The sequence below is a fragment of the Trachurus trachurus genome (genome assembly GCF_905171665.1).
Source record: "Trachurus trachurus genome assembly, chromosome: 6".
In the NCBI taxonomy this organism is placed as follows: Eukaryota; Metazoa; Chordata; class Actinopteri; order Carangiformes; family Carangidae; genus Trachurus; species Trachurus trachurus.
The window spans coordinates 16,140,248-16,154,077 of NC_139897.1; the positions used below are offsets into that span (position 1 = coordinate 16,140,248).

General features: G+C 42.2%; 1 protein-coding gene across 1 annotated transcript in view; it reads left to right on the top strand.

Annotated features, from left to right (window-relative positions):
- frmd4a (FERM domain containing 4A) overlaps positions 1-13,830 on the top strand; it is a 55,332-nt gene that overhangs the window by 25,862 nt on the left and 15,640 nt on the right. The window contains exons 3-7 of the mRNA XM_083973152.1: positions 3,746-3,840; positions 5,434-5,526; positions 8,480-8,564; positions 11,381-11,437; positions 11,854-11,876. Coding sequence (XP_083829278.1) covers positions 3,746-3,840; positions 5,434-5,526; positions 8,480-8,564; positions 11,381-11,437; positions 11,854-11,876 — 353 coding nt within the window. The remainder of the gene's footprint in view (positions 1-3,745; positions 3,841-5,433; positions 5,527-8,479; positions 8,565-11,380; positions 11,438-11,853; positions 11,877-13,830) is intronic.

Here is a 13,830-nt window from a genome sequence, read left to right on the forward strand (position 1 = left end):
TCCTCTCACCACTTGATCATCAGGGAAGGAAATGACAAAGAAATAAACAAGAAGACGCTTGAAGAGTCACATAAAAACATTGCAGTGATCCCTGTTATTGGCTTAGATTTTTTTTTTACAGGTGCTTGAAGACAAGTTGCAAGCTAAAAAAATAATTTCTGTTAATAATAATATACTCAGTGGTAGCAAACTGTGTTTTGACAGTTTGGCAATGATATTAGCAAGAGAGAAGACATAACAAAAAGACAGGAAAAGGGGATGTTATTAACACATCACTGCCATTTAAATCAGGATAGTGTTGACTTTTTTTTTCTTTTTCTCCCGCTCTCTGTCCCTGCTTCTCTCCATTGGGCGGATGCACAGTAGGCCAGCAAGTTGTTAGTAGGACCACAGAGAATTACAGTGTTATTCTTAGTTTTCCACTCAACTAAGAAACAGTCAAGTCAACCGCTCATTTGCAAAAAAAAAAGGATGAAGGGATGATCATAATTCATCAGCGGTGCAAACGGATGTATTTCTCAGATATTAAGACAGTGATCCAGCATTACACGCTTCGCTGGGCTGCTTCATGTCTTCACTGATCATTTAACAGCGCTGTGGTCAAGTATGTCCTGTTGAGGTTTTCATTTAAGTTCCTGATGCCACGCCAGGCGCACCAGCGAGCCAGCGAGCTCGCCTCTGAAAAGGCTGGATCTCTCATTCTGTCACTGGCTTCTAACATTGACCAGCTGTTTAATCCCAGAAGTGTTGTTCACTTTTTTCCTCTTCCTTATCCCCTTCCTCCTCTTTGATAGCGTGTCCTCTGTGGTCTGTTTATGGAGCAACGCCTCATTGGCAGGGAACTATGTGCCAGAGGGCCAACACACACCTATTGGCCAGGTTGTAAAGAAGATCGAAGCTAAGCATCAAAAACATCACAGGCTGAAAGTATATTCCAGTCATATGGCTATCGCTCCCTAATGCTGAAGCGTATAGAGTGAATACAGTATTACGCTTCCATGCTGATGTCTAGTGAATGACAGTGAAAAAAAGAGGCACTTAGGGGTTTTTACTTGTGACCCACCATAAGGGAAAGGTGCTACAGCACAAGCATTAGTTAAAATATTAAAACCAGACTTCAAGAGGGGGAAATTATGCACTTAATGAAAGGCGTGTAGCAAAAACCTTTTCCTTTCTCAACCTTGCACTGTAAGAACTGCCACTGATGAATCAGTTAGTGTCCCATAAATCTGAGCGACCCTGAAGGCGCCCAGGGCCTGACTTGCTGTTTGCAGAGATTGGGCTATGACTTGCTGCCAAGCCAGGCCAGTGAGTTGTTATGTGTTTGTCACTTGTCTGTGGGTTTGCTTTTGCATGTCTCCGCCTCACTAGCACTTCCCTGTAACTCTTCTGCTGTTAATTACCTGTGCTGCTGAGGAGGCACAGGCTAAATGTCTATTAGTAGTAATGCTGTCTAAGCTAGCAGAGAGCTTTACTGTCTGATAGATGGCTCCATACTGTGTGTGTGTGTGTGTGTGTGTGTGTGTGTGTGTGTGTGTGTGTGTGTGTGTGTGTGTGTGTGTGTGTGTGTGTGTGTGTGTGTGTGTGTGTGTGTGTGTGTGTGTGTGTGTGTGTGTGTGTGTGTAGAGAGAGATGTGTCTGGATATGTCTGGCATGTGTACTAGTAGCTCCATTATTGTGTGTGTGTGTGTGTTTAATGTGCCGTATCACTTACTATATTACCTGTCATTCATTGTCTCTATCTCTATTGGTATCTTCCACAACATTATTACACATCCGTTTTGTATCTGCCTTCTCACAGATAGGGCGTGCAGTCAGGATATGTGCAGTCGTGAGAGGAGGATGAGTCGTCACTTGAAGAGAGTCTAACTCAATTATACTATCCAGTGCAGCCCATGTGATTTTTTTTACAGTCTGCTTGGTATTCATAACAATGTTGAGGGGAAGAAGCTCAGCCTAACCTTACAGAAGTCCTTGCCTTGTTCTTTTTTCACTTTCAGTCATACGCTTCTGATATTCAACGGTGTATCAGCGGTTTATTTTTGTCTCCATATCATCTTTTCATTCACTATCAGTGTCCTCGTGTCCCTGTCCCCAACTAATTGTTTGTTACGCTGCAGTGGCACGAATCATGTTTAATTGATATTGTTGCGGAGGCAGTTGACTGTTGCTGTGTGGGTAATGAGAGACCACCACCATAATGTGTCTCAGACTAAACCAAAACATACATTGCTGCTAATACTATAACGATCGCCTGTTACTAGACTTAAAATTTCCACATCTAACATCTTTTGAGCGCTTCAAAGAGGCCTTGTGTTGCTCTCATGAATGGCTGCCATCCCACTTGGAGAAACAACAGAGCCAGGAAGAACCTTTGTGGATGGGACTTCCAAATTTTCAGTCTGACAGATCAGGATGTAAACACAAGTCTGATATTTTAAACTACATGTAACCATATAATAAATACTAGATTAACATTTTTTTGACTAAGAGAGGTTGAGTTTATATGCAATTGACAGTAGTAGCGTTAACTAAATCATCCACCACAGTAGACCTGTTTTTTCTAGTTAACATCTTCTGGTTTATAAGTCATTCAGATTTGAATGTCAGCAGGAACAGCCAACCTATATGTTAGCTTCTCCTCAAGCTCTCTCCATCGCTTCTGTTCTCTCCAGAGCCTTTTTGTGTAGCAGGATCACTGTAGGCGTCGCGCTTATATGAGATCTAGGTCACTGGAGATGTGTGTGTACGTGCATGCGTGCGCGTGCGTGTGTATGTGTGTATGCTCGCTGTCTGCATGACATCACCTCCTTTGCTTAAAATAGCTCTTAGTAGCTTCTGTCACTGAAGTTGTAGCTGTGCAGGGAGCAGATAGCACAGGACCTCGGGGAGAGATTATTAGGAATGTGCACACCACATCACTATATGAAAATATATGCAATCTCTATACTGTAGCTGTGTGTGTTCATATTTGATTGCACGCAGTATGTTGTATCCTGTATGTATACAGCGCAGCACATGTGTTCCTCCTCTATGTTGTGAGTAGATTCTGCGCATAGACTCATGTGCATATATGCATTTATGTTTGTGTGTATGAGTGTGTGTGTGTGTGTGTGTGTGTGTGTGTGTGTGTGTGTCATGAAAATGTAGGCAGTGAGGCACACCCATGGTTAACCTCAGGGTGGGGCGGGCTGCTGTTACCCAAGATGTCACAAACCAGCAGCATATGGCACCAGTCCCCGGCCTCTGCCTGGCTTTAAGATGCTCTGCATGCTCTGAGTGTTGTGATGAATGGAGCATGTCATCACATACAGTACAGCCCAGACAGTGTTTCACAGTATTAACTAGCTAGCTGCAGCCCTCTCTCCCTGCAATACAGTCGTTCAGCCCACAGCCATGACTCTGCAGTAGAGGTGTGGGTCAGAGAGGCGGAAAGGAAAGAGGGAGGGGAAGGGCAGGGTACCTGCACTGTCAGCAACATCCACACACTCCATCCATCTTTCTCGTGCTCTCTCTCTCATTTATCTCCTCCTCTCATGCTCTTTTCCCCAGTGTTTGTCAGAATGCTTAGTCATTGCAGTAAATCAATACCTGATAGAATACATCAACATAAAACTCTTACCATATGAACTTGCTCCAATTAAACTACTTTAATTAAACTGCAGTGTGATAAACCACTACACTCATACAAGTAATGTGCAAACATAAGGAGAATAACACTAATATGTCTGTCTCCCTGCTGCAGCCCAAGCTGATGGCTAAGGATTTGCTGGACCTTGTGGCCTCCCACTTCAACCTCAAGGAGAAGGAGTATTTTGGAATTGCATACACAGATGAAACGTAAGTCACATTCAAATGTTAAAACCTCTGAAAGTTGCAATACACAAGATGTATCAGTAACCCAGAGGTATTTCTTCATTATTATAATTTTTTGCAATCATATCCGTGATAATGTTAAAACAGTTCAGGACATATTTGTAGACAAGATATGTTTTCATATAACATGAATGCCCATTAATAGATCTTTTAGGATTAGTACAGAAATCTAAAAACTGCCGAAAACCCGAGAGCCATTGTCAAATATATGCATACGGTATAAACATACCGTACGCAAGATGCTGCACCATGTTTAAAAGTGCCACTCTGAAAACCTCAGTTACCAGGATATTGTTTGAGTTTTAAATATAGTAACAAAAGTCTTGCAGTAAAATATGGCTGTTGATTTTGGCCAGTTTTTCTCCTGAGGAATTTCCAGTCTGGTATCATATACTTAACTGTGTTTGTTGTTGTTTTGCACAGGCTTATTTAAATGGTCCTTCTCTGAGGCCTCTTTTCTCATGGCACATTTGATTGATGTTAGCAACTTTCGTACAGTCGTTGGAACCATTTTATCGAGATGCAGGAGTCTCCCAAAACCATAGATTGAACTATTGTGGAAACTTCATTGGTAATTTATACAGCACAAACCATCACTAAGCAACACAGGCTGCATCATTGACAGAAGCTCAAAGGAAGGTGGTCACCATGTTAGTAAGCTGAAAATCTAATATTGTCACATTTAAGCATAACATTACAATGTTTTTGTATGTTTTGTACCGTATTTATTGTATGCACCATAGGGGGTAGCACTCCCAATTTCGTTGTATTTTAAATGTGCAATGTTATTGTCGTGTGCTACCTTTAGTTGTTGTACGGGAAGGCGACTAGCAAAGGGTTATGAGGTTATGTCTGCCGGAGGGCTAGTTATGAGAACTGTGCTTGAAATGCAAAACTGACATTACTGTTTTGTGACCTAGAAATGCACAGCATGATAGTCCAGAGCCAGTCATGCAGACATACACATGATTTACATAGATGCCAGCATTTCCATGGCCTTTGTGTCATTCTTCTTCTTTGTTTCATCTCACACATACTAGTCATATCAAGCAAGCCCTGGCCGCTGCTCTATGGCATTTACAAGACAGCAGCACATGCATGTAGCCAGTGTCAGCTCAGCAAAGGAATATCAGCTTTGCAGTCTCGGTCCCCCAGGGCTAATTCTATGGTATGTAGATTTGTTAGGTGTGCCTGGGGAGAAGCAGACGCCTCAGATCTGACTGCTCCTGGTCAGAGAGACTATGTGGGGGGAAACGAGGGAGAGAGATTGAGAGACAGAGACAGAGGGAGGGCGACTTTGAGAGAGATGTTGCTCAGTTGCTCAGGAGACCATGTAGGGTTACCCGGGTGACAAACTGTCTCTGCAGTTTTCCTCTCTGCTGGAGAGGGAGAGAAAAAATGAGAGGAGTGGGGCAGAGAAGTGGGGGGAAACGGAAGGGAAGGAATGGTAACAGAAAAACAAACATGTTAAATCTTAAGGAGGAAATATTGTGCTTTGAAGTTTTTGTGTCCTCGTTGGATAGTAGCACTGACTGTTTTGTGTTTTTCTTCCATCAGGGGCCATTTTAGTTGGCTGCAGTTGGACCGCAGGGTATTAGAACATGAGTTCCCCAAGAAGTCTGGTCCCATCGTCCTCTACTTCTGTGTCAGGTGAGTTTTTTCTTCCGTTTGAATGTAAGTTGGAGAGAGAAAGAAAGATGGAGAGAGTGTGTCTGCATGAGTATTTGTTTATTCACGTGCAATCATGTGCTAATAGGAACAGATTAACAAGGTTAGTTATGACAAAGCCCTATGAAATTGCTTTGACCCCAGTGTTTAACTCCCGCCACAGGGGCCTCTCAGCCAATCATGTGCTTCTTAGACATCATCAGTATGCACTGCATGCAAATCCCATCACATAGCCTTATGGTGACTACAAAGTGGCATATTCCAAACAGGATATTACAACGCTTTCCCATAGAGGAAGAAGCCTTATTATTTCTGTGCATTTATATGGGAAATCAATTCAATAAATGCAGAGTCACTAGTGAATTTTATGCTAAACGAGGTGCAAAATATTCTAGTATTCAACTCAACATGTGATGAGGCATGAGCCCTTGAAGTGGGCTCTTATTATTGCTGTTGCTGCATTAGAGTCAAAACACAGTCAAAAGCCAACTCTTCTATGACCTGTTCTGACAGGGTTATGAAATAACCCCACAATCCCACACTCCTCCCTGAGCCCTTTGTACTGCTCACACAATGGCCCCACTCATATATAAAACACTCCTGACTCATACAGAAGCACCGGATCATGTACAAAATACAGAGGTTGTGTGTCTTTGCTTGGTGCTTTTTTGTGTTTTTGTGGGTATACTTTGTCTTCAATGGCTATTCAATAAAAAAGAAAAATACACCTGACCTGTGAAGAGAATTTCTGATCTTTCTTAGCCTTCCCAACCCACTCGGTGCCTCCAAACAGACACACACACATGCAGAGAGGCTTCCTCTCTAAGAACCCAAAAGGCAAAGCCAAGGCTTTGTTAGAGAACCAGTGGTTGTTCTCGGTCTCCATACATATCTGGATGATGTCATAGACTCCCCAGGGACTGAGTCTTGGTTAGCAACGTAGTAACGTGACGCACATTAACGCTGCTAAACAATGTCACTGACTAATCATTTCCAGTTGACATTTACTACACGGCTCAAGTAATGACACAATGACACGGCTGTATATCGAAATCACATCCTCAGTACATAGACCTATTGTTCAGCCTATTTTATAAACAATGGCATCTTGTACAAAGTGACAGTGATGCTATCAAATGATGCAAGATAAGTATGGTATCTTTGGCTGCCATTATTGCTATTGTGGCCATCTACAATATTTTAGATTACTTAAACGTCCCCTGTATTTCTGTGGAGGAGGTGGTGGGATGGTCAGGGTGAGGGTCAGCGTGTGTGTATTTGCATAGACTAATAGGTGTTTGAGGATGTGGTAGTGGCGCGGTGACGTTGTGAACTTTGACACCATTTTGAGGCTTCATCGCCCCATTTCTCTCCTGCAGTTCAGTCCAATCTCCAAACTCAATCTCTTCAAATGTCACATTGACTGCACCCTCCACCCCCCTCCCCTCACTCTCTCTGTGACGCACACACATCCTTACCTTACTTCTTAGACATGAAGTCACATACACACATACGCAGTTTCAGGGCCGTAATGGAACAACAATCAGCCCAAATGTCAGACCTGAATCCATTATCAGTCTGTGCGTATTGTTTTCATTAGCACAATATAAGGGTTTTTTTGTGTGTGTGTGTCTCTGTGCAGGTGCATTGTTTGCATATGTGGTGTTTGTGTGATATGTGTGTTCCTAGTAAAGGCTTAGGCAGATGCCCACCTCCTGCTGATCCAGTGGGTGCCTTTTGCATTTGCTTGCTGCTGTGCCGGCAGTGTGTGTGTGTGTGTGTGTGTGTGTGTGTGTGTGTGTGTGTGTGTGTGTGTGTGTGTGTGTGTTTCTCATCAACACCGTGGCTTTAATTAAATGTTCACACTGAATATTGACAAGGTTCCTCTCATTCCCTCTTGCAGCTCAATGGGTAACGCGATTTAAGCCCTCCAATATTGATCCTCCTACAATCCCTCTCACTCAATACCTATACACACTCATATGCACTCACATGAACAGATTCATTTAAGTATGTTCAAAGGAGCGTGTGCTTCGATCACATTAAGCACTCTTACAGTGATATAGCAAGTGTATTTAACATGTGTGTCCAGTCCATACATTTAACTCTATGTTGCTACCGTGGAAATTTCTGCTGATTGTGTGGGAGGTTTTATATGAGACCTCACCAAAAAAATAAGTCAGGGGCCAGATGAGAGCGTCTGTTTGCCATAGCATCTTTCTGATGTACATTTGCACCAAAGAGGCGCTAACAATGAATAGCTTCCTACTGTATCACCCATACTCCCCTCTGGCTCTGCATGCATTCATGAGCTAAATTTAGACTGCATTATTATGTTAGTTCCCTGCTCACCGCTCTGCAGAAGTGGGTTACTGTGCTTCTCTCTCCAGTATGTGACAGTGTGTGTGTGTGTGTGTGTGTGTGCGTGTTTAGTTCTGTATGTGCATGTGGAATCGGTACACACTGCTGATGATGCAGAGAGGTAGACAATATGTGAAGTGCATCATGTGCACATTCAGTGTGTGTGTGTGTGTGTGTGTGTGTGTGTGTGTGTGTGTGTGTGTGTGTGTGTGTGTGTGTGTGTGTGTGTGTGGCATGCACATTCAGATTGTGGAATGTGCACACACTTACAAACTAATAGTGGATCATTGCCAGCTGCCATGGTGAGAGAGAGAATTGGTTTAAGGGGAAGTGGAAGGACGTTTGTATACAGGTCAGCCTTTGGTATGGTGTGCCCCCCCCTGGCCGCTTCAGTCATTGCACCACTTTCATAGCACGTTCAATCTGTCCTTTTTTATTGCTCGAGACAATACATAATACATCACTGATCTTCTTTATAGGATTTGTAGGATACCTTTTATGATTCAAGGTCAATATATGCCCTGTTAGCTTTGCTGTTGCAAATGTATTGAGGCTTTTCTTTCTATGTTTTCAGATTCTACATAGAGAGTATATCCTACCTGAAGGACAATGCCACTATTGAGCTGTTTTTTCTTAATGCCAAGTCCATCATCTACAAGGTAAATTCAGTACTTTGTTTCCTTGCATCTGCATTATATTTGTTTGTGGCAGTGTAGAAATGTATCATTAAATCTGGAGTGCTGCAAATGTGGGCAGATGGGATACTTTGAAAGTTTGTATCTAAAACCAAGGTTTGCTTCTGGACTGGAGTACTGTGATAATGTCCTTGATGCTGTTAGAAGCACGGCACTTAATTAGCCCACTTTTGATTTTAAAAGAAGATATGCCCCAAGAGGGCACCTTGGACAGCGCTCCACACCGATTTGGTGAAGAAGAAAATATGAAGTATTTGCATCAGCTGTTGCCCATCATGTTATATGCTGCAGCACATTCTAGCAGCTGGTGAATAAATTGACACATTCACTGCCATTTGTCAGTGTGGAAGCATATTTATTTGGGTTGCTTTAATAACATTGAAAATAAGCCTTGAAATAGAAACTAACAACAAGTTTCACAACAAGTACTACAAATGCAAATGGTACATGAAAATGTTAGGCAAATGTACATGTATTTTGTATGTTCAGTGAACTGTTCCCTTACAGTGAAGGCCATTTTTCGTTTGTTTGAAGTGAGGGGTCACTGTCTTTTTCAGTCTGGTTCACATTCTGCCTGGGTTACCAACTGATTTCTATTGTCATCAGTCTACCTGCTAGATAAACTGGAGTCTGAAGTCACAGTGACAAGCAGTTATTTGTTATGTCCAGAAGAGGGTGTATGTGGCCTGAAGGAAAATAAACTGATCCATAAAAAGCCCTGTCGAAGATAACCCGTTATTTTCTGTGCTAAAAGTAGCACTAAGTTTAACAAATATCTTGCATTGTTCAAAAGTTTGTTGAATGTATGTTCAGTAGTGGAGAGCTGTCCTGAATGCAAAGGATACATTGTAGGCTTAAGGTTGTATACGTTAAGCCAGACTGGCAGTTGAAGGGAATTGACCAGTGCTCAATTACCGATTCTGCATATTAATCTTTTCTGATCTTAACAAATCATTTTCTATGTAGGAAATAAGTGTTTTCTCAGGTTTTTGACAGTGTCACCTGACACCGCCATGCTTCCATTACAATCCTTGCTCCACGAAAGCAACTTGCTCCCTCTGTTGGTCTGAGAATATGGAAACCTACACAGAACAAAATGAGATATAAACAAATAGTACTGAAACTGTTGTAAGAAATGAGAAATTGTGGAAAATATAGAATAAGCTTTTGGTCTGCTCCACTTATCCACTCCTCACAATATTATACTATTAGCTTTGGCTGTACAATGTAAATATAAGCCTAAAGGTTATGGCTGCTGCTGCATCAATAAGTTTTAATCAGCGGTGCATCCAGTATTCATAGCTAATCAACCTCTTAAATTCACCTTTTAATTGATAGTCAATGTCAGTCCATTTTTTTCCATCATGCATTAGTCCGCTCTGCCAAGCACAGAGACACAGACCTTAATGTTACTGTTTGCTGACATCAAACATGGAGAACAGAGAGTGCAGGTTCACCTGATTTACTTGCAATTCTCTCTCAACATGCACACTGATGGTACATGGGTACCTGGCACTGGGGAGCATGCAGGCCTGGATAAAAGAAGTTAATCAAATAAAAAGGGCTTATGATTCCCATGGTTCAGACAATGTGGACCTTTTTTTTTTTATCACCATCCCTAATAATCAAAATGTTGTAGCTTGACTGGCAGTGACAGTTGTATCCACATAATCAGAGAGAGGCTTTCCCACAAACATTACGTCTCTGGTTCAATCCGACCGGTTATCTCTTTTAAAATGTCCTTGAAGACTGCTGACCCCTGTCTGACCATTCATCCCCTGTCACCCCTGAGAACATGAGCTGAACATCAGTGTGAAGTACAAATGATCCCCTCTTCTAGCTTCAGTGATAGATGACCTTGTTGACCCCAGAGGGGCAAAAGAGGAAATAGTCACATAGTATTTTAAATAAATATGTTGTATCAGATGTAGCTCAGGATTTGCAGCCATTGATTGTGTGAGTGTAAGAAGAAATATTTTCTGTTGTGCTGTGGAAATACAAAAACACACGGTACTGTAGGTGATGATCTGGAGCCGCCCTTGATATACCACCCAGGGTGGGTTTGTTCTGTCTCCTGTTTCATCCTGGTTGTCTGATCCTTCAGCCAATTAAGAGGTGGATTGTGAAGGGAACATTCCTGACATACTTGACCCACTACTCACTGCCCACTAACCCTTATCCTTCCCCCCTTCAATACACACACAGAATAGTTATGTATATATATAAGCAAATGGTTGGTGAATGCGTAAGTACTTGAAAGACAACCGACATTGATTATCAAGCCATTTAGGACATTTCAGTGCAGCCCAACGTCTCTCATACACAGGGACATAAAATGATCCCTGTTTTCTTTCTTCTCTGGCCCCCTCCTCTTAGTTCTCTCACTCTTAGAATCACAGAAAAAAACTGTAATGCAACTTTAAAAAAGACACCTTTGGAAAATGTTTGCATCTGTGTAAGAGTCAGTAACCAGAGCATCCATGACTGCCCTCAACCCCCAAACCCCCTCTACCATCCCCCTTCACTTTGCTTCTAATCTCTGAGCTCCATCCACATGAAGAGGTCATGAAATTAGAGAAGGGAGAGAGGAAAAACAGAGGGGGAGTGGTAGGCAGATGAAAGGAACCACCAAGCCATCTTGGAGAAGTGGATGATGATCAGAGGCACGTCCCATTTTCCTTCCCAGCAGCACTGTGTGTGTTTTATTTACTTGATGCCAACAGAAAGAAAATGTATCATTCATGACCCCTGTTGTCTCTTCTCTTTTCTCCTCTTTACAGGAGCTTATTGAAGTGGACAGCGACGTTGTCTTCGAAATAGCGTCCTATATTCTACAAGTAAGATGGCTTGTGTTTGCTTGTGAGTGCGTGTGTAGAAGGGGATGTCTTTCCTCATATTTGTTTTTGTCTACACAGCCTCAGCACTTTCTTTCTCCCATCATTTTCTCAAAGTAGGTTAGTCCATTAACTGCAAGGTCATGTTACACCTAGACAGGACTGACTGGTGTGTTTTCATGTGAGTGCGTGTGTCCACTGTATAGGTGCAGATGCATAGTATCATGTACCTGCTTTGTAGGCCTTTAGAGGTTTCACTTCAGATGGAGGTTTAATGTTTCTCCCTGATTTCAGAACAGCAGACCTGGCTCCATGCTCACCTGTGCAAACAGAATACATACACACTTATCTTAAGGCTTCATAAACGTACGGGTAAATTGTCCTCTCACTACTTTTGTTTGTCTCTTTCTGTTCAACAGGAGGCTAAAGGTGATTTCACCAGGTAAGAAGTACTCAAGCACTCAATCATATGCAATGTACGCACACATTTGTGGTTGTATGGGAGTGTTAAGAGGACAGGTCACGGTGTTGATTAAGAGTGATGGTGCTCCAATTTGTTTAAAAGCATATAAGACTCTTGGCAGCCAGAGGGAATATGCAGAGGAGCGCACCTTCTTCACTTGCTCATTGACCCATTTATATGGAGGTGTCTATTCATTTCCTTGTTATACATTGTCATGACTTTATGAGCAAAATCTATATGAAGTTAATAACGAACCTCATCTCCATGTAAGCCAGTGGATTAGATGGTCATTTTCGAGGCTGTGACCTTCTTTGCACCAGATTCATTCATCGGGAAATCAAATCTTTAATCATACTGGTCCAACCCAGGAAAAGTCCCTCATAAAACTAAGAGTGCAGTGACAGACCGCAACATTCACAGGGTTTCCGAAACCATGTTGAGGACCAGTCATTGCGGTGTATGCTTTAAAGGATTTAAAGTTTCCTTTATTCGCCATCTTTGTCCTCAAAGTGGCATTGCTGTTTTTTTCTAATTGAAAACCAACATGCAGCTACACAGAAGACTGAAGACTTACAAAGGGTCTTGACACTAATTTCTTTGTGGACTGGATGCATGATGACCGAAGATTTAACTCTTATTTTGAATGCTAAATAGTCTACTGCCTAACAGGAGTTAATACATGCATGTACATGATCCAGAACACAGAGGCACAGACAAGGGGACAATAGAGATGATATCAGTGGTCTGTCTGTTCCCCTGAGCATCGAGGTGCATCACTGAGAACTGTCTTTGTTTCTGAGCTTGATTGACAACTCTCCCTCCTTCTTTCTTGCCATCCCTGCTCCACTTTGGTTCATTTGTTTTCAATCTGTACTGCCATTCATGAGAAACACATGGACTTGTGTATGTGTAATGACAGACTGTATCATTTTCTAATATGAATTTAAAAGGGTCAGCTATTGACAACTTCAGTTCAAAAAATGTCAGCAAAAGAATCAGTCTTAAAACTCATTAAAGCTAAATCCTTGAGCTTTGTATGTTTCATGTGAGCTGCGGCCCACATGTGGTTCTCAAGGCGAACATCTGTGTGATGATGTTGGCCTAAATGTGTGTCATCCCTCATCCCCTCATCCCTTTGTTGTAGCGCAGATAACAGACTACAGCAGCCATCACCTCTGACCTCATTTCCGTCAGTGAAAAGAGTAAATAAACACAATATCCAGCAGAGGGCTGGAATGTGACAGACTCTGGAGACATTCCTTTCACCCCCCCTCCCACTTTCCTCACCCCTTTCTCCAGCACACATACCTCTCAAACGATCCTGCTCTCTGTAAAGCTCTACATTACCATACACTGTACAAGGCTTCCATATAGAGTTTCACCATATTTCTTACTGCTGCTGCTCTAAAAATATGCAGTATGATGACTAATGTATTGATCCGCTGGATATGATTTTTGTGTGAATTTATTTCCAGTATATTCTAAAAGACATGCAACAAGTAAATCTACATTGGAAACAAGCTGAATTTACCTATTCATTCAAAAAAATTGAAGGGTTTTCTGACTGAATATACATTATAATTTATGACTAAGTCATTTGTGATGATGAACATGTCACGGTGCCATGGCGCACCTACTGTATTGGCTCAATTTTTTTTTTCGTCGCTCTTGCCTGCCCCTTCATTATGTGTAACACACCTAATGAGTAGTTACTTGAGTGGATATCAACAAATCTATGTCCACAGCTGTGTCCAAACATTGGAAAACAGCCGGGCAGGGTGGATAGGATGGATATCTTCCAAGGCTTTAGCTCATAGGTTGTTATGTTCCCAGGGCTTTCCCCAATCCTCCGAGGCCTCTGCAAAGGCTGGGGAGAGGCTGAGGGATTATAGTGGGGTATTAAGACCTCCTGCCACTGGAGGTCTGAAAACTG